Source organism: Thunnus thynnus, chromosome 17 (assembly GCF_963924715.1).
Source record: "Thunnus thynnus chromosome 17, fThuThy2.1, whole genome shotgun sequence".
Taxonomy (NCBI): Eukaryota; Metazoa; Chordata; class Actinopteri; order Scombriformes; family Scombridae; genus Thunnus; species Thunnus thynnus.
In genome coordinates this window covers 24,450,384-24,472,922 of record NC_089533.1, presented here as the reverse complement: position 1 = coordinate 24,472,922, position 22,539 = coordinate 24,450,384, and the positions used below count along the sequence as shown (strand labels likewise).

Here is a 22,539-nt window from a genome sequence, read left to right as displayed (position 1 = left end):
CAGATCTCTGTTTTTCTTCTTTCCTACCCCATTAATTATCTCACATCCGTTCACAGTGGTCAGTTTTCTGCACATCAAGCAGTTTTACTTCTCTATTTCCTGAGATCTTTCAACATGTGCAGCAAGCTGCTGGAAATCTACCAGTCTGTTCACTGTACTTCACTGTAGTCTGCTGGGGGAGCATCACTGGAGCTGATGACACCAACAGAACCAATAAACTGATTAAGAGGGCCGGTTCCATACTGGGCTGCAAACCAGACTGCTTTGAAGTTGTGCTGCTTGTCCTCTACTAAACTAATAAAGAGAGTCGACAAAGGCAGGGTACAGTCAAGAACATCCTTTTATTCAATCAAGTGTTGCTCTTTTCAAACTGTTTTTTATTATTATTATGGAAAAGAAACTGTAATTAACACATGCATTTCACCATGGGCTCTGGGAGGTGTGTCTGAGGATGGGGCGCTGCTGCGAGGGGAGGAGGAGGAGGAGCACTCATGATGGGAGGGGTTACAGGTCAGAGGTGAAGGGTTCGGCCGGCCAGGGGGCTCAGTCTACACGTCACTAAACACGGCCCAACGTCCTACAAAACGTGTTAAAAACAAACAAAGCCAAAGGAACAAAAAAACAGCGGACGGCCAGGCCACAGGGCCAGACTGGGCTCTCGCTCTCTGAACGGTGCAGGGGCATAATCTGTAGACACCCTCCCTCAACAACACACACACACACACGCAGGCACGCACGCACACACGCACGCACACACACACTTTCTCTCTCTCTCTCTCTCTCTCTTTCTCTCTCTCTCTCTCTCTGCTCCGTGCAACCTGTTCGTCTCTGATATGGCTTCTCAACTGTGGCGCTTTCACTTGTCAAGGCTTGATTGATAATACTGCTGCTGGCTTCATTTGCTTGATGAAGAAAAATAAAAAGTTGCATATATATAATTTTTTTTTTTTTTTTTTTTTTTTTTTTTAAGCAGGGCACAAATCTGTCATTAAACCTGCACTTGTTTTTTTTTGCTGGTGGAATTTGAAGGTGCTTTCTCTATAAGTCACCAAAGTCTACTAGCTTTTGGAGCCATACCACTTTGGTCAATGTGTCTGTCAAACACTGCGATTTAGAATGGTGGTGAATCAACGTGTAACATTTCTAATGATTGTGCTAAATCTGAGCCTTTTAGTCTCCCCGCTGTGGAACCAGTCCGCTTATAAGGTGCTTCGAGTCATTTCAGTTTCTTTTTTTTTTTTTTAAATAGCTGGTCTCATTCAACCACTAGAAAGGTGCATAATTGACGGTCTCAACGCAGCGTCTTAATACTGCCTAAGATACTCAGTAAAAATGACAAAAAAAAAAAAAAAAAGATATCAATAAGCAAATCCAAATTCAATTATAAAAAAATAAATAGATAGAAACAAGGATTACAAACAAACCTGCCTATACTAGCAGTCCTACTGGTCGTCACCCTCACCCCGTGAGTGCTTTTGCCTCTCCACCACAGTGAAGGATTGATTTGCCCTCCACTGCTCCCAAGGGAGGGTTGGTTGGTAAAGGGGGGTGGTGGTGGTGGTGGTGGTGGTGGGGGGGGCTATTTCATTTTCCGCTCTGCTCTGACAGCCCCCGTCCTCAGCGCAGCCCAGAGCCCGGTGGTGTAACTTGTTCACTTACATTAGCTGTTGAATGGAGAAGCTGAAGAAGATGGGTATGGTAATACAATGTGAAGCATACAGACAAGAATAACATGTGAGCTAACTGCATTCTGCTCAGACAAAAAAATCTTTGAGTATTCTTTTTTTTTCTTTTTTTTAAAACCCCGCCGTTCAGAGAAAGGGAAAAGGGAGAAGGGAGGGGGAGGAGAGGGGGGGAGAGGAGAGGGGAGGAGGGAGGAAGGAGGGAGGGAGGGAGGGGGGGGTTGGTGGAGAAGGAGAAGGTTACGCGGCTACAGACTACTCCAGTGTCCAAGATAGACAGAAGACAAGATACAGAGGAAGAGAAGCGTCTTTTTTTTGGGCTTTTTTTCTGCTTTTCTTAATTATTCAACAATAAAAATAGGAACTAAATCACACCAATTTCCTTTAGTACTATGTATACTGCTTTAAAAAGCTCGAAGAAGAGGAAGAGAAAGAAGTGGATATAGAAGTATGAAGGAGGGGACTTTTTTTTTCTTTTGAGATGGGCACTCAGGAGTACAAGATGGAATCTGTGAACAAAAGGCACTTTTTAGGGACAACCTTTAAGATGCTCTGAGTCTATAACACTACATCACCAAACAAATATTTATAATCATTTACAGTGGGAGATGGGGAATCGGAGGGGGAGAAGAGGGGAGGTGTGTGTATGGGGGGGGGGTGGGGTTCATTTTGTTACTGAATTGATGACAGCACCACACAAGCCGCCGGTTCTCTCAATCAACCAACTGGACATTTACACCAAATAGAAAAACTCGCCAGACAAGACAAATTATCATTCATGGTCTTTTTTTTTTTTTTTTTTTTTTCCTTTTTCTTAAATTGGGAATCCATACTTGTGCATCTCCCAAATTGGGGAAGATCTTGTCTTTGTCCCATGTTAGGATCACTTGTGTTGGATACAAGTCTGGAAAAACACTGCGGTGTACAAGCTGTTTTTCCAACGACTGTCCCTCTGCTGTGGTGTAAAGGTTGGTGGGGAAAAATGCCTTTTGTCACAACAACCTTTTCATACAATGAACCCCTCCCCCCTCGGTAAATACAAAAAGAGAAATAGAATAATGCATGTTTTCCTAAAATTTGCTTTTTATGATAACACTTAATTTTGTTTATTATTATTTATGTATAATAGAGATTGAATGTACTTTATTCTTTAGAAAGCACCAGTTTTTATAGTGATATATATTTTATGAGTTGCAAAATTGTTCCTTCAGCCCTCCCACATGTTGAAAACAAATCATTAGAAATGACGTTTTTTCTTAAAAAAGTGATAAAAGAAAAAAAAAAAGAAAAAAACAAAAGGAAATTAAAAACAATTTCCCCAAACTTACTTACAAAGACTGGGATTTTTTTTCTCTCCGCCCTTATATTTAGAGTCCCAGAGCATGTGGACTTGAAAAACAGACAAAAAAAAAAAAAAAAAAAAAAAACCTCAGAGGGTTTTCCCTCTTTTCTCGCGACACCCTCAAACAATCGCTAACAAACAAACACAATTCCTCTACCAAGGCATTGCACATGGCTCAATCAACATACATCATTTAGTTTCAATAACAATACTTCCCATCAAAACAAGAAAGAAAACAACAAAACCTAATCTGTTCTTTTTTTTTTTTTGAAATCCTCGACTACGTTATCATCACTGTGGTTGAATCTATTGTTGTGTTTGCCATGGATTTACTTTTTCTTTCATGTCGTTTAATGCGAGTGTGGGTTTAGAGACTGGTACTTTTAAGCTCAAATCAGCGGTTTTCGAGATGTGCGATGTTCGCCATGCTTCAAAAAATAACTAGACTGCCACAGAGCTTATCTTGCAAATAAAAAAAATGTATATATCTATAAATATATATGTGTATTATATATAAAGATGCTTGCGATTATCTAGTGAGCTGTCGCCGTTTTTCCTCTCCTGACATAGATTTTTTTTTTCACCATTCACTATAGCTTATATGTGAGAAAAAGAACCTGAATTCATGTTTGACAAATTGCATAATGGGAATACAGAGGCACTTCCATAGATTAGAAAAGAAATCACCTTAGCCATCGTTAAGTCAGCAGAGCTAGTTCTCTCTACGAAGCTGATGAGATGGTCGCCAGTCGGTTGGCCAACTATGTTGTTTCCCTGCAGTGAAGAACATGGCCAGGCAGTCCAGTTATTTTGTGAGGTTGGATGGGTGGTTTTAATTGAACTTTACATGTTTATCAGGAAATAAATGAGTCAGTCTGAATATGTATGGGCTCATGATATAAAATGATTAAAAGCATAAAAGGCCTCCTCAGATTGTCTACATTTAAGACTTCCCTTTGAATTCAGTCGGGCAGGGCGGTGTGTGTTTGCGTTTATCGTGAGTGGTCTTCATCAGTCTGTGTGTTTAAGAAGTGGCGATCTGTGCTCTACAAGTGGTGGTCAAATCTATTGTAATTCTTAACTAAAAAGAGGTTGGCTGGCATGATTGTTTTAGTGCAGTTTTGATCATTAAGGGCTCATCGATTCACAATAGCTAGGGGGAGTGCTGGTGTGTGTGTGTGTGTGTGTGTGGGAGGTGGATTACCATAGCAACCAATATCCTTTGCCTGATCCTGTGCACCCCTAATTAAAAAAACAAACAAAAAAAAAAACTAAGTGGGCACATGGGTGATCCTCCTACTGCTAGCCTAGAGGCCCTCGTTCCCTCTCTCCGAAAACAGCCAGATATGTCACATATTAATTTTGCTCCGCAGTGTGGCTCCCTCTGCTCTTGGAGCAGCGGCCCGTCTGGGAGTGTAAACAACAGGGTAAACTTTAGGGAGACAGAAAGAAGAGCAACTCTCTCTTTTACTCTGGGTCCCATCTTCAGCAACCTTTCCCTCCGTGGTTCTGCGTTTCTATCATTCATCGTATCAATCATATCACCACCACCAGCCACCAGCCGTGCCTGGGTCAAATAGTAGATTTTTCTTGACCTGTATGGTTCAGCAGCCGAGTTCCCAGGAATAAAAAAGGTTCCTGTGATTGTCAAAACCTTGCATTGTGTCGCCCTACAATACGGTATGTGGCAAATACGTTTATCTGGCACTGAGAACAAACAAACCATGTTAATGGAAAAGTTTTACCTTTTTGGTAGATATGCTTATTCGCTTTCTTGACGAGAGTGAGATGAGAGGATTGATGCCACTTTCATATTTGTGCGTAAATAAGGAGCTACTGGTTAGTTAGTTGGTTAGTTTAGCTTAGTATAAAGACTGGAAACAGGGGAAATAGCTAGCATGGCTCTGTCAAAAGGTAACACGATCTGCTCACTAGCACCTCTAAAACTCACTAATAAACACGTTATATTGTTTAATTCACACAAAAAACAAGTGTAAAAATGACAATTCACCATTTTTGGATATGTGCCGGAATATTTCTTGGCTGGAACTAGTTGCCTGGTCCCAACTGTAAAATGGCAAATTGTTGTTTTTACATTTAAATTTTTGTACATGTTAAACAAATGAGATGTAACGTGGCCATTGGTGAGTTTTAGAGGTGCTGATAGGCACATTTTTGTTACCTTCTGAAAGAGCCAGGCTAGCTGTTTGCCCTGCTTCTAGTCTTTATGCTAAGCTAAGCTAACCAGCTGCTAGCAGTAGCTCTATATTTAGTGTACAGACATGAGAGTGGTATCAATCTTCTTGTCTAACTCTGTAAGAAAGCAAATGAGCTTATTTCCCAAAATGTCAAACTTTTACTTTAAGTTTTTGCGAGTACTATTTGATCACGGGTCAGCTAACCACCCTGCTTCAACGTCCAACTTCTTACTGTGTTTCTCTATAAGGTGCTGTCATTCAAATACAAAACAATTAAAAAATAGTACAAATCCAAAAGGAATAAATTCAAATAAGAGAACACACAAGAGATAACAAAATCATTCATCTACATTACAAGAGGGCAAAGGGGGAACCAATAGCTGCTGTCTATAGTCATGGAAACTGTCATTAATGATGTGCGCACACAGATTTTCAGTGTGTGTGTGTGTGTGTGTTGTGGAATTGGATATCTAATCAAATAGGTAGAGAGAGTTCACTGGGCTTACCGTATGTGCATATAAAACGAAAATATAATAATACAACACCACCACCTATAAATACTACAATCTAAATGGTGAGACTGGGCAACTGTGTGTTTTCAATTGTACAAACATGCTGTGGTCATGGCACAGATTGTGTGATCTTTCTGATTTGACTTCCCAGTACAAAGTATTTGTTGCACGGGGAAATGTGAGAATGAGCGGAGGCCAATGATTTGTCAAACTGAACGATGGGGATTGAGGACATGTGAAGGCTTCTTGTACCTTGGTTTTTCCTCTTTAAAACTCTTAATAGGCAAGTCTGGTTTACCTCCCATGCCTTGTAGGTAAATAGTGCACATCGTTAAGATTAGTGTTAATTGATTCAGCTTGTAGTGCAACCCTTAATCAAGATATGTTTTGGCATGGTCTCTCTCTAGTTAGTAGTAGGGTGAAAGGGGTTTTTATAGAGTCAATGGTCATTCAGAGGGAGAGAAACATTGGGCAATTTGATTTTGTTTTGGGTGATGACAGACATCACAGGAGCATGGACTGCAGCTTTCATTGGAAACCAAATTGTGTCTTTGCTTTGATGAGGCTGTGGATTCATCGTGGGTCAAGCTTTGTAGCTGAAATGTTTAATCTGTGTTGTGGAAACCTGATTTTGTTGGACAGTTGATTTTCGTAGCCATTCGTTACACAATGCATCCTTGTGAAGTAGGAGAAGTTGACTGCTTTTTCCTCCTCAGGTTCCTCCTGCGTTGCTGCCATGTTGTGCTGGTTCATTGGTTTCAGGAGAGATACCTGCTAGCTGCTTGCTGCCGTTTGTCCCCTTATCCTCCACTATCCTTGCATCCTCGTGTCCATCCGTTCATCTTTCCATCTATCCATCTTTGCTCGAAACGGGTCCTCCCTCTGACTGGGTAAATGAGTCCAGAGTTCCTCTAAAAGCGTCATGCTGCTGAATTTTCCTGCGTTGCTTGGTTATATTTAATGTTAGGTGAGACATACTGTAAGGGCTGGTCGGTGGGTCGGTTGGAGGACAATTATCATCCTGCGGGTTGTTTCTCTGTTTTTCTATTTCCGATTGTAAAGAAAGAATTCTAGTTGCTGGTTTGCACACAGGTCTTGTCAGAGGAACCAAGACTGAAAAAGAAAAAAATGGGGTAGGGGGATGAGATTATGTTAGAGTCAAAACCAGTAAGATCTGCATACATGTACATACACAAGTAGTGGATAACATAATAAAAACACCTTAGAATACAAATGAATAGTGACTGGCAGTTGGAGCACTTCCTCTGCATGGATAGATATGAAACTCCCCTGTTTGAATCATCAGGACAAAAGATGACCAACTGTGTTGGAAAATACTTTTTTTTTTTTTGTGAAAAGGTACAGTGTATATTCATCAACATTCAAACAAATGTAAATGTATCAGAGTTAGCAAAAAGGCTAGTTTTCATTGGCAGTCCCTTTACCTGTTGTTTGGCATCCAAGAATAATAAAAATGATACAATATGTACAATAGTTAAAACATACCAAATTGTGTTATAAAGCATATACAATACAGTTAAACAACATGAGCGGGACAGAATCTAATAGCAGATGATACAGGTACAGGTACTTGGCTCTTTGATAAGAAGTCAGAGGCCTGTGCAAGCCTGTGTACACAAAAATGTGAGGAGACAAATTAACTACGACTCCCAAGGTGCTTTTTGGTGAGAAGAAAGGTCCAACTAATTGAACTGGGGATATTTTACGATTTGTGGTCAGTGTCTATAGCAAGCGACAGATTGTGACAATTGTGACAATGCTAACATGCTAATGTTTCACAGATAATGTTTATCTGATTTACCATCTTAATTTAGTCTGTTAGCATGCTAACAACCTCTGGGGATACTAATTGCAAGGTTTCTGAGTTCCCAAGTTTAATTCAAGCATTTTTTTTAGACCTTTAACCAATAAAAAATAATTAATTCATTTAAGTTCTAGCTAAAACTGACATGTGCCCACTATGAGAAAATGAGTTTCCAAGCTGCTGCAGTTAGCAGTATTAATAGTGTTTGCTACACGTCTGATGGTGCTGACTGGAACTCCACAAAAAAGGGTTCAACAGCTTCCTGCTGCACAGTCTACTGTTGAAACACTCCACTTTGAGTTTATACTGTAGGTGTATAATATCTCTTGACAGCCCACAGTCGTTTACAAAAACACATTATGACTAACATCACTGCCTTCAACAGGCAAGAGAAAATATTTCATACTTTTGTAAGTGAAATTTAGACATTTTAATACATTCTAAGGCCCTTTTTTGAGGAAACTGAATTTAGTGTTTTTTCAGACTTTTCCAGATGAGTAGTTGCCCTGTAATTAGCTGTTCAGATATTTTAGTCTGGACCAGAGTGGTGGACCGACCGACTGAGAGGTTAACATTGCCATTCATAGAGCCATGCTGCTAACAAGGCTAATAAAAAGATGTAATGTAGCAACAAGAGAACAACTCAAAAATCACTATGACAGATCTTAACTGCAGAAACTGTTGTACTGTAAGGTGTTTTTGTTATTTTGTCCCTGTAAATGACTCTGTACACTGTGTTCATGGAGATTTCAACAGTTCTTAATTACAGTGAGTGACAGAGCAGTCATCTGGGCCACCAGCCCAGCTACTGCCACCAATTCTGTCCATTTTTGGAGTGAAGTACAGTATGTCTTGAATTTGGCCAAGCAGTGAGTGGCTCCTAATGGTCAAGCAGCAGCAGGGGGATAGCAGTCTGGCGCTCCCTGTCACTTGCACCATCTTCACGTTGGCTTTCTCCCGCTCAGTGTGAGTAGGGAGCAGAAATGGGTCACCGTCGCTGTTGTTGGCTGCCCTGTTTGGCCTGCATGATCTGGCGCTGTGGGCCAATGTGCCAACATTCTAGAAGTCAAGCCTTGGAAACTACTCTGAGCCTCCAGGGAAGCAGCCTTTTGTTTTGTTTGACTCTAACAGGTCGCATGAATACCCCCCTTCTGCCCTTCTCAGCTACCCTGCTCCCCTGGGCACTGTCCCAGCAGGCCTTGGGCATTGTAACTTCTCCCTTCTTAGTTACTCTCCCTCTCTTTCCTTCTGTGTATGCTCTTACCAACACACACACATACACACACACACAACACACACAAAATCCATCTATCTCCTGTGAACACTCCCACTAAATCCTTGGCAGCAGACAGTGACCACCCTCTTTTCTTTCCTGGCCCCCCACCCTCGCCCCCTCTCGAGCAACCCCTTCTCAAATTCAAGATCAACTGGCTATGACATCATGTCTGGTTGCCGGGGGTAACGAGACGGCCCGGGACGTGACTTCTGTAAGGGCCGAAACTCTGTCGCTCTGTTCCCTCCATTTCCGTCTTTCCCCTGCCCCGTGGGTATCTTGTTTCTTCTCTCTCCTGGTTGCAGCATCCTTTGTTTGCCACTAGAGGGCACCTAGAGCCCACCGATGTCAGCGTGAGCTCTCCAGCCTGTCCTGTACTCGCGGCATACACACTTCTGACAAGGTTTTTGTCTCGTAATCAATCTTTTTTTTTTTTTGTGGACCATTATTCTTTTAGTGTCATTTTCTGAGAGGCATGTGCAAACAATTAATGCTGTGTGTTTTGAAAAGTAAAACCATACTTCAGACACTATGTCTCTGTCAGCATTGAGCATCAATTAGCTTCATAAGAAAAGCAAAGAGGGATATAAAGGAAAGCATGTGTCAAGCAGATACAGCCTTTTATTAAAGATACACTACATGGCCAAAAGTATGTGGATACCCATGTCCTCATACTTTTATTGTTTATTGAAATACTTCAGGTACCAGTGAGACATCGGACTCAGGAGGTCCAGTTTGAGTAATGGATCCATGAGTTAGAATGCTTATCAGATGCCAAAACACTGCACTGTGGTTTATACGTACTGGAAATTTATCACATCGTAATTATTTTATCTTTCGTTGTGGCTATCGCAAGGCTAACAGTAGAAATACAGCATTCTTGTTACAAAGTAGTCTACCAGATATCTGGTTTTATTTGATTGGTGTTGTGGAAAAAGTTCCCGGACTACCCTGCGTTTTTTGCCGGAGACCTCTGCGTTGGCACCACCACTGTGTTACCAGACTGGCCAAATGAATGAGCGGGCTGCGTTATTTCACACAAGGCTAAAATCTGTCTAAATGTGACCTTACTGCCCAACCTCAGTGGTCAACCTCACTAATATTCTTGTTTCTGAATGGGAGTAAATCCTGCAGCCAGGTTCCAAAATTTTGCGGAAAGCCTTCCCAGATAAGTGGAGGCTGACAGCAACATATGAAACCCTATATGGTTTTGGAATGAAATGCTAAACAACCACTTTTTATGGCTGTAAAATGTAGGTGTCCACATACTTTTGACCATGCGCTTTAAGATGTGTGTAATCCACCAGGAGTCAGAGTTATGGTAGGTTATTCAGAGTAAAAATATATTAGTAACAAAGAGGGCATTAGGAAGACGAATAAGACTTTGTGAAAAGTGGTGGAGAAAAGGAAATAAAGAGTGGAACGAGAAAGAGTGGAAGGGGATTAAAGAGTGGAGTATAACGAGCGGAGGGGCAGAAAGGAGCAGGAACAGGGAAATGGAAAGGGAAGAAAAGTGAGAGAACCGAGGGCAGAGAAACAAGGGAGGGATCAGCAGAGCAGTTTCAGATGGTTTCCATGTGTTGAGGAGCAGAGCTGAGCTGGCTCCAGGCGGGTGTGGTTGGACACTAATGAGAAAAGTACTGGTGGTAATGGAGGAGGCATATGAACGAGGCGCAGAGTGGTGAAGGGAAGGAACAGAGAAGGTGAAAGAGGGAGAAAGTAAAAGGCAGAGACAGAGAAAATTAATAAGAGGGAGGGAAGAAAGCAGAGTAGGACAAAGCTAAAAAGAGAGGGAAACTGAAGTAGGGAGAGGGGAAGAGAACGGAAAGGAAAGGAGGAAGATTAGAGGTAGCAAGGAGAGGGAGCAAAAAAGGCGGCGAGGGAGAGGGCCTGCTGCCTGAAGGGTAGGCTCCATATGTGCCAAATAAACAGTTGAGCACATATGGTAAACCACACACGTACAGTAAAATACAGATGTACAAATGCACACATTGATGGTGCGCTGTGGGATGGTGTGAGAGAAGAGGTGGAGGAAACCCAGCAGCAGGTTTCAGGGAGTGAGGGAATAAGAAATATTTTGGCGTGCATCCACACAGTTAATACGTTTCCTGAGTTTGACCAGTAATCACAGTCAAAACAGACGAGTTTCCTCCTCACTTTTACACACAGAGAAACTGTCAGTACTGTATGTTCTTATCCCTAAACTCTTACCTGTGTCTGCTGCGGGATGTTCAGAAAGTTGTTGTCCCGTGATCCGATGCCGACAAACCTGTTGGGAGCTGTGGCGCCTGGCGTGGAGTATGCTACAGAAACAGAGGAGGAAGAGAAGAAGACATTAGTGTGCACAAAGATAGCACTGCATTATCTTGTTGAATCTTATAGCAATAGTTCCACATTTTAGGAAATACTTTTTGCTTTTTTGCTGAAAGTTAGATAAGAAGATAGATACCACTCAAATGTGTGTGCAGTAAATATAAGGCTGCAACTAGCAACAGGTTTGCTTTGCTTAGCATAAAGACTGGAAACAGAACTCCAGAAAGTAACTGCTCCCGGCCAAGAAATAGTCTGACCACCCATGAAACCACAACATGTGTTCTTTACACTTTGGTCTTTGTAGGGATTAAAGAAAAGCAGATATAACGTGTTAATTGGAGAGCTTAAGAGGTGCTGCCAGTCGGGTTTTGTTCTCTAAAATAAGCTAACTGACTGCTAGCGGTAGCTTCATATTGGCCATACAGACATTAATCTTTTCATCTACCTCTCAGCAGGTAAATTTCAAACTATTCCTTACATATAATGGCGTACAGTAAACCTACTTGATCAATGATATTAAGTAACAAAAAAAAATTCAGATACATGCATTTCGTTCTACAGAAAGTACCACTTTATATCATTGAGGTCATCAAAACCCTATAAAGAAGTTTGCCAAAATCTGTAATGCAAATTTAGATCTCCCAGAGTGAGCACTGAGGATTAAATCCCGTTGATTAACTCAGTTGGAAGTGATTGAGCACACCAGAATCCTGACATTGAGGATCAGTCAGGGACATTTAAAACCCAATGGCATCAAAGTCTCTGACAAATTTAGGGCAGTTTGAGGTACCCAACGGACTCCAGAATTTGAATCTCACTGAGGATTCAGGCCGCTGTGTGCAGACTTGTGCATATGAAAGTCTGTTTGTGTGGGAGAGAGAGAGAGGAAGGATAAGACGAAGAGAGACAGAAGAGACTTTGAAGAGTCAATGGCATGGACATATACAGTATACATCCATGTATTTCTAAGAATTGGGATAACATACATAAGACATAAAAGACTTTGAGACACTGACTGGGGGGTAAAACGAAAACACTAAATTTGAAGGAAAGCTAAAAACAAAAAAATAAAGTGCTCCATCCAGTGCCCCTCCTATCACAGGTGAGGAAGACAAATGTATTGTGACAAAGGCCCCACGATTGGACTGAAATCACTCCTTCACCTTAAATACACACCTTATTCTTCTTAACAATCACCAAACATACAAAATAAAACCCCACCAAGAAACTAAAATCAGCTCAACCAAAAGCAAATATGAAGGAAATTATTCCACCAATGTCCCACTTTCTATTAGAATGTTTTGGAGTCCTTATAAATTAACTGCCCTAAATTTGTGCCCTTCACAGATAAGAATCAATTAATAATCAAAATCTCAAAGTTTTTCACAAGGTTTGCTGATGAGTCCAGCAGGGGAAGAAAGGAATATTTAGAAGGAGAAGAGCTGGGGTGGTGATGCTGCTTCCACACCAGAGAACGCAGGACAGGCTTAACATGTAGAGCCACTCAAACTGACGGGGGCCTAATACAGAACCCAGATGAGCACCACAGGAGTCCATTGTGACGGACATTTCTCACCAAACCTCTGGCGGCCTTGATCTACTCTTATGAGCTTCCATAGTCTTCCAAGGGTTAAGGGAGGTGAGATGTTGGATACACAGGAACAATGATGGCACGGAGTAGGAGGAAGAACAATGGCAGGGGTCTTTTCACTGAAGAGGGTTGGGTTTTTATTTGTGTTTTTTTAGATTTTTTTGTTGCTGGTTTGGTTTTGATAACGATCTCTGCGGGGTCACTTACACGGAGATGCGGGCGAGGAGAGTCCGCCGTCAGGGGGCGTGCTGTTGGGTTTAGAGTCGGGCATAGGGAGGGGCACTGGGCGGGCCACTGGGGGAGGTGGAGGCAGCAAGAAGGAGCCTGGCATTTTGCTCTGGCCGCTCCCGTTTGGCTGCAGACAACACAAATAGGGTCAGGAGGGCGACATGCGGCAATCCGCAGACACGGAATGAAAAGAGGACGTAGCTCGGGAGGCCAGGTCCAAAAAAATATCCATGACGAAGGGGGAGGGGGAGGCGATGGTGGAAGGAGGGAGAGGAGGTGGTGGGAAACAACAACCAAAGGGATGATGTATGTGGACGGCATCTTTTATGGAGGTGTGAAAAAATAATAATCACCACAGGGTTTGATAGGAGTGGGTGAGAGTGGTGAGAGGTTCCACAGGGGTGGGCCGTGGTAGGTCGAGGAGGTGTGGAGGAGGGAAGTGAGCAAATTATTTGATTGGGTTCGTCCAGAAGATGGCAAGAAATCAAAACCATGGGAGAATACTCTTCTACACAAGCACAACACCACCAACGATACCAGCACCAAACAACCAAACTCCAACTAAAATCGTAACAGCTAGAGATGAAAACAGAAACACGATGACACAACACAGGACGGGTATGCTTGACTGAAGTGTGCCGTGACTGATTCACTCTCGTGCTGATGGCTGTAACTTCTGAGGGGTTGGGTGGAGCAAAAGAAAAAATAAAAAGGGGAGGATGGGGAACGTCGGGGGTCTGAAACAGCAAACGGCAAAATGACATCGACAAGACAATAACAAAGATTTGTAGACCAGCTGAATAAACAAATGTCTAATGTGTTCATTTGTGTTAGGGTTTGCTGTGGGGTGTTTTTCTGTGTATTTCTCTATACTGTATCTGGATATATAACTTGATAAAATAAGCTTTTGGCATGCACTGTCCACTGAAAGTTATGACATTTATATAATTATAGTCACATTGCACTGTAGAAGCATGCAAGCAAATACAATTCAGATTTGTAGAGTGTGTTGGTGCCAACCTTTCTAAAATGGTAATATATGGAAGCAAGAAACACCGTAATAATTACAATTCTATGAGCACTCAATTTACTTTGAAATTCAACCACAAATAAATAAATTGTTTTGCGTACTAATGCTTTTAGAGCATTAAAATATGTTACTATGAAATCAAGCTGTCTGATTTTATTTGGTTTGAATTCCCCTCTTTGAAATTTCCAGAAGGTACTTTCAAGTTGTAGAATTTTAAAAACTTGTTTTCAAGTTTTTTTTAAGGTTCACAAATTCAGTAAATTTGTGTCCATTATTCACAAAAACTCTAATTTGCTCAAATTCAATAAGTCTAATTCTAAACACTCAAATCAGGTAAAACAAATGGCTTCTTTAAATTAGATTGGTTACACTCAGAAACAAAACTTCTATATGAAAAATTGAAACATCTTGGCTGTTGAGGACAAACCGATCAAGCCTGAAGAAATTGATGAAACCTGCCCTATCAGTTTACGTCTTGGCAGTCAAATGATCCAAGAAAGAATCTTGGATCATTTGACTGCCAAGACTTAACTTGTCAAGCTCTGATGGGTGACTACAAACCTTGAACCTTTCTGAATATATGAATGCAGATTTTTTTTTTTTGTTTTTTTTTTTTGAATTGCACCACTTACAATAAAACATGGAAATTGAATAAGTGAGGATTTCATACATTCATTTATATGGTTTTCAAAGTAAAATATTTCAGTCTCAAACATTTTGAGGTATTTTAATTTCAACACTAAGTATTCAGTAGTAGTTAAATTTGACAATTAAGCTGGTCATAAAAATTCTAATATTTTGGCCCTTTTTTGCTTCCATACTCACACATACTTCTTTATTTGTCTACTCTCAGTGGTATGTTAGTATCTTTTAGAATTGTTGTGACACTTTTATGAGCTTCATAAATTGTTACTTTAAGAAAAATCTTTTAAAGTCCCGCAATACTAATGCAAGCTAGGTCAGTGTGTGGCCCATCTGCATTTTCTTTATAAATGACACGTTATTAAGGTAATAGTCCTCCTCCTTCCTGGCAGTGAGCCTTACCTGTCCGGCGGCCTGCCCCGAGCCATCAGCACAGACAAACTGCACAAATTCCTTCAGGGGATCCTGTCCAGGGTGGTGGTGGTAGCGGATGGTTGGGTGGGTGAAATAGGGGCTAGACTGCTGGATGATGGAGGGAGATGGGAAGTGCAGGGCCGAGGCTGAAGCACGGGGACTCCCTGTGAAAAGAGATGTTTGTGTTAGAGGAACACAAGCAGAAAAAGGTGGAGAGAGCGAGAGGAGGACATGAACCACTGTATTCTTACATATGCTTACAGATGGTAGAGATGTATTAAGTGATTAATGAATGATAGCAAGATCACATCACAACTGGAAACGATAAAGTTTAAACCTTGTACTAAAATGTAGAACATGAAAGGAATGTTGTTTTTCCAAGAAAAGCTGATTTCAAGTTAATAGCTATTAAGGGCATTGCTCATAATGTTTTATGATCACTCCAATAAATCTATACAGCTTTATGGGGGAGATTTACACACACATTGCACTCATATGTGCACACTCAGGGACCACATAACAAGTCAGCACCACTCAGACTTATACACATGCACAGGTTCACACACACACTGCGCACACCTGAATATACACAAATTTAATGGATGCAATCACTACATTAAAAAAAAGAAAAAGCACAAAGAGATCATTGAGTACCGTCTTAAATTAGCAGGTTTTAATGCCTGTGTGCTGTTTTGAGGGTGTGATTCATTGGCATTGATGCAATTTAACATTCAGACGGTAAAGCTGTTTTTATCTGACTCATTTTGTTTCTATGACAGACCTAATCTGTATATTCATTCTGTATGTCTAAATTGGTGTTTTTTCTTTTAATGAGCTTTGGAGCATCATATCTGCACATATATGTGATGAGTGTGTGTATGACAGGTGCAGGGATACAAAATATCTCAGTATTCTGCGGCTAATAAGCTTATAAAAAAGCTTTTTTTGCTTTACAAGAAAGGAAAGGAGAACGTGGACCAAACACAGCTGTATGTGTGTGTGAGATGTGAGAGGGGAGCAGTTGGTTGTGCCTTACCATCAAACACAAAGCCCTCACTGTCAGACCTATATCCATTACTAAATCTCCTTGATTTGTATTAGAAGCCTGTTCTCCTCTTAGCTGTGCCAGTCTGACACCCACCTCATCCCATCCAGGCCCCCCAGCTGCCCATGTTGGGCTGCCAACACTCTTTGGTGCTTGCATTTTATATGTTGTGTGTGCGAGCACACTTCATGAGGGTGCCAACCCTGGTGCATTACCCCCCAGACAGGGGCCTATGCCTCTGAGCCTAGCAACACCTTGCTCCCATGCCAGGCTGCCTGCTCCCCAGTGGAGCTGTCTCCCTGTTCCTATAGTCCCCCTACTAATCCCATTAGAGACTGGGTGAAGGCCAAACACTCTAGGGTATGGGGGCAGGTTGGGGATGAGATAGGGTGGTGGTGATGGAAGGAAGACAGGGTCAGAGGGAATCCCTACACCCCTACCTTCTCTCTTCTTCCTCTAGAGGACAGCTGAATGAGGCTGAACGGACAAACCCTGCCAAAACCATCTCCTTGCACCACCACCACTGCTAGTGGCTAGCCCTAGCATGCTCCCATAAATCCCCTGGATCATGTCTTCCACAAAGAACAACAACATTGCTGATGATGTGGTAAGCACTTTCACGCCAGCATGGGAAAAACCCCAACTTGCACTCTGTAAGAGTTTGTGTACAAAGAAACAAATCACAACTATATAAATCACAACTGCTGGCCAAAAAGAGCATGGGGTATTGTGTGCACATGTGTGCATGTCACTGCAGACATGTAAATGTGTGTGGAGATTGGATTTGCTGTAGCTACATCTCAAGAGGCACAGGGTCTGTCAACAACCACGGAGGAGGGTTTAATGACACAGCGGTCAAACTCATTGCTTCACATCTGCTCAGTGGCTTAAAAAGCCTTTGATGTAGGCTAGCTACACAGAACTAAAGCACATGGGTAATTATCTCTAGCGAGTTCCTTCACTGGGTGAGTTCACAAATGTGCACTTTCCAGAAAGAAGAGGAAACCTCTTTCTCAATCTGCGCCGTGGTGATAAAATTAAGAGTGGTGATTTATTGTCAGAGCTCCTTTGGCTCTGTTTGTTATCTGATGTTATCATGAGCTGCTTGCTTCAGTCTGGTGGAAGATCAGCTGGGTCACACAGCAACTCAGAGCACCAATGTTCTGCTCTTGCCAGTGTGAAGAATAAAGACTTGTGCTTACCCACATTGGAATCAATTAGGAGATCCCACACTGTAAAGAAAAGCAAGTCCATAAAAATGTACAAAGAAGAAGTAAAAAAGGACTACAAAGAAGATAAAGATCAGTGAAATGGAAAGACCCATGTTCGGATCAGCCTTTTGGGGGGCAAAAATTAGTTGCTGGGACTCCCAGTCCCCTCCCATATTTTGTGCAATATGTACAGTATTCCTATAGTGGAATATATGGTGCCAAGTTTGCTGTGTAGTAATGTGATTAAACACAAATTGATATTAATATGCACCATGTGAGCACAATGTTAGTATCACCTTTAAACTATTTTTGACACCAAACCAAACCAAGTATTTTGACACAGGGACCCCATTATCCCAAATAACAGAGCCTCAGTACCCGATTTAAAGGGACACTCTGCTGATTTTACACATGAAGTTCAGTTTGCTAGTTATGAGGAGTACTACTCAGCCTGTGGAAACTGTTATATAATGTCTTCTGTGGCACTGGAGGAAGCGCTCCCAAGTGTCATAAAAAATAAACCTAATGCTTGGTTTGAGCTTGAGGCTTAAAATGTTCTTACAAACTGGGGGTGTGGAGTGGATCTATTGAAAGACACTATCCAGTTGCACTATGGGAATTGTAAGATCCTGTGTTTTTGAAGCTTGGCCCAAACTACAGATTAAAATTCAGGATCAGCATCTACTGCTTTGATTTTGACCATACTTTGAACTCTTGTGAGTCCACCAACTTGAATCATATCTTGCAATGCAACACTTTGGGGTACCCTTTAAGGCCCTGATCATACCAGATCATACTTACTTTATCGATGAACATTCGCATATTCCCAAACTTGCAATTCATCAAATTACCACAAACCAGTTGTCACACAGCAAACCTGGGGCTTTTGGGGCCCCTGGAGATCTTGAGGTCCCGGGCAGGTGCCAAGTTAAACCAGCCTGGTTAAGACCAATTTTTTTGGAATATTCATTGTAGGTGTAGAGCATTCAAGTGACAAACCTAACATACCTTGCAAATTTCCACCAAGAAATTTCACCAAAATTCAAGATTTTAATAATGCCGTTGAGTCATCTTTAATCTTTAATATGTAATTGTAAAATATTTACAATCTAAGGAAATAAACATAAAATAATATATTTCTTTTTCTGCTAAATAATGTTTTCATTTGAGCCTAGTTGGGAAATTGTCAATGTTATTAACACTTTACTCATTATTATTTATTATGCTTTTGAAATGTATTATTACTCATTAACATATTACATTATTAGGTCTTTGTTTTCTCTTGATGTCTACAAAGTTTGCAGGTTTCAGGAATTTTCTAGAAACAAATGTTGTCTTAAATATGCAGGATAAGCCAGGAGTTGATGAGTAAACGACACTTAACTCACTTCCTGTTACCATGTAACACCTCCTGAGGTGTGCAGTCATAACTTTTTAGAAGTATAATTTCCATCATAAAGGACAAATGCCAGAATAAGAGAATGTAAGCAACTGACACTCGTGCAGTTAGAGATGTGACAGAATAGGCAGCAGCAGCCACCTCGCTAGAAAGAAGAAAATCATCAACAGAGATGATATCTAGACATGAACGACCACCGACCAACCACCAACAGACAGGTGCAGAAAAGTCAGACACCACACCCAGACTCCCTAGAGCTCCGTCAGCAGCTTGACCTGCACCCTACGAGGCCAGAACAGGCAGAGGAGGAGGCAGAGGTGAGCACAGGCCTGCAGAGGTATACGTGCCAGCTTTAAATTCCCAGCCACTCTCATCTCCCAAAGACAACGCTCCCATCTTTGTGCCGGGGGGCGGGTGGGGAGGGGGAGGGGTGGGGCCTGAAGTAGTGGGGTGGGTAGGAGGAGATGGTGAGGAGGGGAGAGGAGGAGAGGGCGATCAGGGGGATCGGGAGCTGGATTGGTCTCACCTGGTCTCACTCCCGCCAGCATTGGCAGTGGGTGGTGGGTGAACGCCATGCGGGGGGACCTCGTCTGGGAGGACAGGGCGCTGAAATCGAATTTCCCCGGCTTCTTAAGAGAACCAGGCGATGAGAGTCCTGGTAAAAAGGGGATCAACAAAATGGCAGAACAGAGACGTGGTTTTAATTAAACATGGCTGCTTTGCTTACTTTGACTCTAATAAAAAAGAAAAAAAAAAAAAAAGAAAAAATAAACTTATCAAGACTTTTTAATTTACAAGAATCGAATGATTATGATCGACTGAAATCAATGGATTGATCAATTGATTCATTCATTGATTCATTGATTGGTTTAACATACAGATGGGTCGACTAATCTCACTGTCCAATAGTCTATGATTGTGTACAGTCAGCGGGCTGTACCATGTCTGTCAGATTGAGGGGGGTGGGGGGGGTTGGGAGGGGAGGTTGAGGGCAGGGTCCGGTGAGAGGCCATGTTTTGGAAGCAGCGGGGGTTCAGAGTGAAGGGAGGTGACGGGAGAGAGGGGGGAGGCTGGGGGGCAAAGTGTCAGGAGAGAGAAGAGCTGGGAAATGCAATGGCGGTCCAACTACGGTCACCACTGTAGTGCGACAACAGATGACAGCGCAAACCATTGAACTCAATTCAAAGATGGCTCCTTTTTGAGAAAGCTTTTAAAATATCAGATCCGAACTATCTGACTGATCCCGGACCAGAATGATCTCATAGCCCGATGGTCCATTCAGTTTAAAGACAGCAGCTACAGAGAGGCGAGGGAACAGTCAACAAACACGCCAACCAACCTACAGTACTCACTGCACTTGTCAGGATGCCTCTTTAGAATGAATGGGATTTTGGATGGCCTCATATCTGGGGCAGACTGTGTTTTTCCAGCCAAAGCCAGCATGAGCTACACCACTACATATAGCTGCAGAAGAGCATGCCAAAACATACATCAGTGGATCCTCTGATGTAGTGCCCTTATGCATATCTGACTGTCAGGTATTTTATGATTCTGCTTTAAGACATACAGTATTTCATAAAGAGGAGCTTGAACTCACACACACACACACACACACACACGCACAAGCTGTTCAGGCTGGGTGGCGAGCACCGGGCAAACTGCCAGTGAAGGCTGGATGGGAGAGCTGCAGAGAGATGGAAGGAGTTAAGCGGGAGAGGAGCGGTGACGGCATGGCCGACACACATAGACAAACATTAAAGTGTCCCCCTCTGTCTATAAATGTCGGCTGAGGCTGAAGGACTGCATGAAATATCCCTCAGTTTGGTAAAAACGGGCACACTAAGTATAGGCCGGGCTCACCAGCGGACCAGAAACATGGCCAAAAGTGTGAGAGCTACAGATAAAAGAGGTTCTCTTCTGTGATCAAGGCCTTGTGTGGTGGGCACTGAGGGAATTTATTTTGATGTATGGTAATCCAAAGGCGCAATTTAGAATTTCTTGGTTTGAGGACCAGCGCCAAATGGTGTATTTGACCTCTGCTGGGAACCACAATGTTGAATATATGCTGAAATAAAAGGCTGGAAAGAACAATCCATAAAACAGAGAATGATGAGGAAGTAAAAGTATAGAAAAGTACATCAGCGTGGACACACAGACCTCATTACTTTTCTATGGAACATACTGAGCTCATGTTTTGTTTGCATCAGATTTGCTTGAAAAAATCAGTGATAAACAACCTTGGCGAACAAATACCCCATAAAGCACTAAACGACACAATATTCACACATATAAAACAAACACACTCAAATAAAGACGTGGGTAATTTCACCATGGCCCAAAGAGATGTGGAAATAGATTTTATGAGCTAAGCGTATAAAGTCTAACAGAGCAGATTTCTGAAAAGCTTTTTTTTTAATGCTACACTGGGAAATGTTTTATCACTATTTACCCACAATGCTCATAGGCAGCATGGGCGCAGCTGTGCTTGTGTGGGCACCGATAAGTATAGAAAAAGGTGGGCGCCGGCTCTTATGTTCAGCGAGGCACATCATGTGACTCCACATGTAGGTGGGAGGAGCAGACACAGTAATCATTTTTATTTACTGGTGGAGTTTTGTTGTTCAGTTAAAATGTTGTTTGCCTGTAATTCCATGTGTTTTAATGACGACGATGACAAGATACATAATACACTTTGAGTGGTTTTTTTTCAACTCTTTGAGCTGCTTGTGTGTTGTCAGGGTGAGAAATGATGCAATGAGTCCAACTTTCTCCCAGAGATAGGTAGAATAAGACATAAAGTGACCTATATAGTTTGTACTCTATGTATCATATTTGATACATAGAAATTCATTCTCAGCAAAAATGTTAGTGAAGTTGCATTATGGGTAATCAGTCAGTCACTGAGTCAACAGCCTAGTAAAAAAGGATTCGATAAACAGCTGAACGCTCTAAAACAAAAAAGTGTTCATAAAAAGTCCAAAGATAAAAATTATAAGACCGTCTGCTACAGTCAGTACAACATTAGTAGCATAAGTTTGTCATCCATCTGGCATTGATAGTATACCTCTGATTGTGTGTTTTGACTCTTGCTTGGGAATACGTTACAACCTATTTGATTCATTGTAGAGTGGGTACACCTGCTGCTGCAATGCAAAACTCTGAGGAGCACCTTTACTTAGGTAAACTATGTAAAGATAGTTTGCCCTGAAGGAAAATTACAAAAGTATTATCTTAGATAATAATATTAGTATTATCTTAAGATCTACTTAAAGATTCCCTCCAGACATGTTTTAACATTAATAATTTATTTATCACAAATTACCACAAAAAAAGTTCAGTTACTTCATTAAAACCCTTAAAATTACATCAACTACTCCTTCATTGAAAATATTGTTAATTACAAAAGTATAACTGCTGGACAAAAGAAGTCTAGTGCTTCATTGAAAGTCCATACTCATTGTTTGTGTGCTGGAGGTTACATATAAGTTACATATAAGACCACAATTGGTTCCAAACTATTTGTGATGTCACATACAGATCTTAAACTTAGATTTAAGGTGAGAACAGAGAAACTTTCCCCTTCAACGGATGTCTGTGAAAACAGCCTTCTAGTGTCAAACTCCGTACATACATCATTCTGTACGACTGAAAGAACAAGAAGGAAACTTTTTTTACACTGGAGGGGGACAGTACTCATTATGTGGAATGGCCACTTTCCAAGTATTAAAATAATATTTATATTATATTATTGCATAATTATTGATGGTGCATTTGTACAGTATTACTCACTGGGTGAAAACAGGTATGTGTCTTCTGTGGCTCTGGGGGTGGGGG

General features: G+C 41.6%; 1 protein-coding gene across 13 annotated transcripts in view; it reads right to left on the bottom strand.

Annotated features, from left to right (window-relative positions):
• Nucleotides 1–322: 322 nt before the first annotated feature.
• The window catches only part of nfixb (nuclear factor I/Xb), a 152,833-nt gene continuing 130,616 nt past the window's right edge, over nucleotides 323–22,539 (bottom strand). For 10 of the 13 annotated variants that reach the window (XM_067615762.1, XM_067615764.1, XM_067615763.1 and 7 more), the window contains 4 exons: nucleotides 19,232–19,360; nucleotides 15,039–15,214; nucleotides 11,044–11,135; nucleotides 323–6,847 (listed from right to left, as the gene is read on the bottom strand). In XM_067615762.1, coding sequence (XP_067471863.1) covers nucleotides 11,064–11,135; nucleotides 15,039–15,214; nucleotides 19,232–19,360 — 377 coding nt within the window. In that variant the 3' untranslated portion in view covers nucleotides 323–6,847; nucleotides 11,044–11,063. The remainder of the gene's footprint in view (nucleotides 6,848–11,043; nucleotides 11,136–15,038; nucleotides 15,215–19,231; nucleotides 19,361–22,539) is intronic. The other 3 variants (XM_067615769.1, XM_067615772.1, XM_067615775.1) reach the window with 1 other exon arrangement.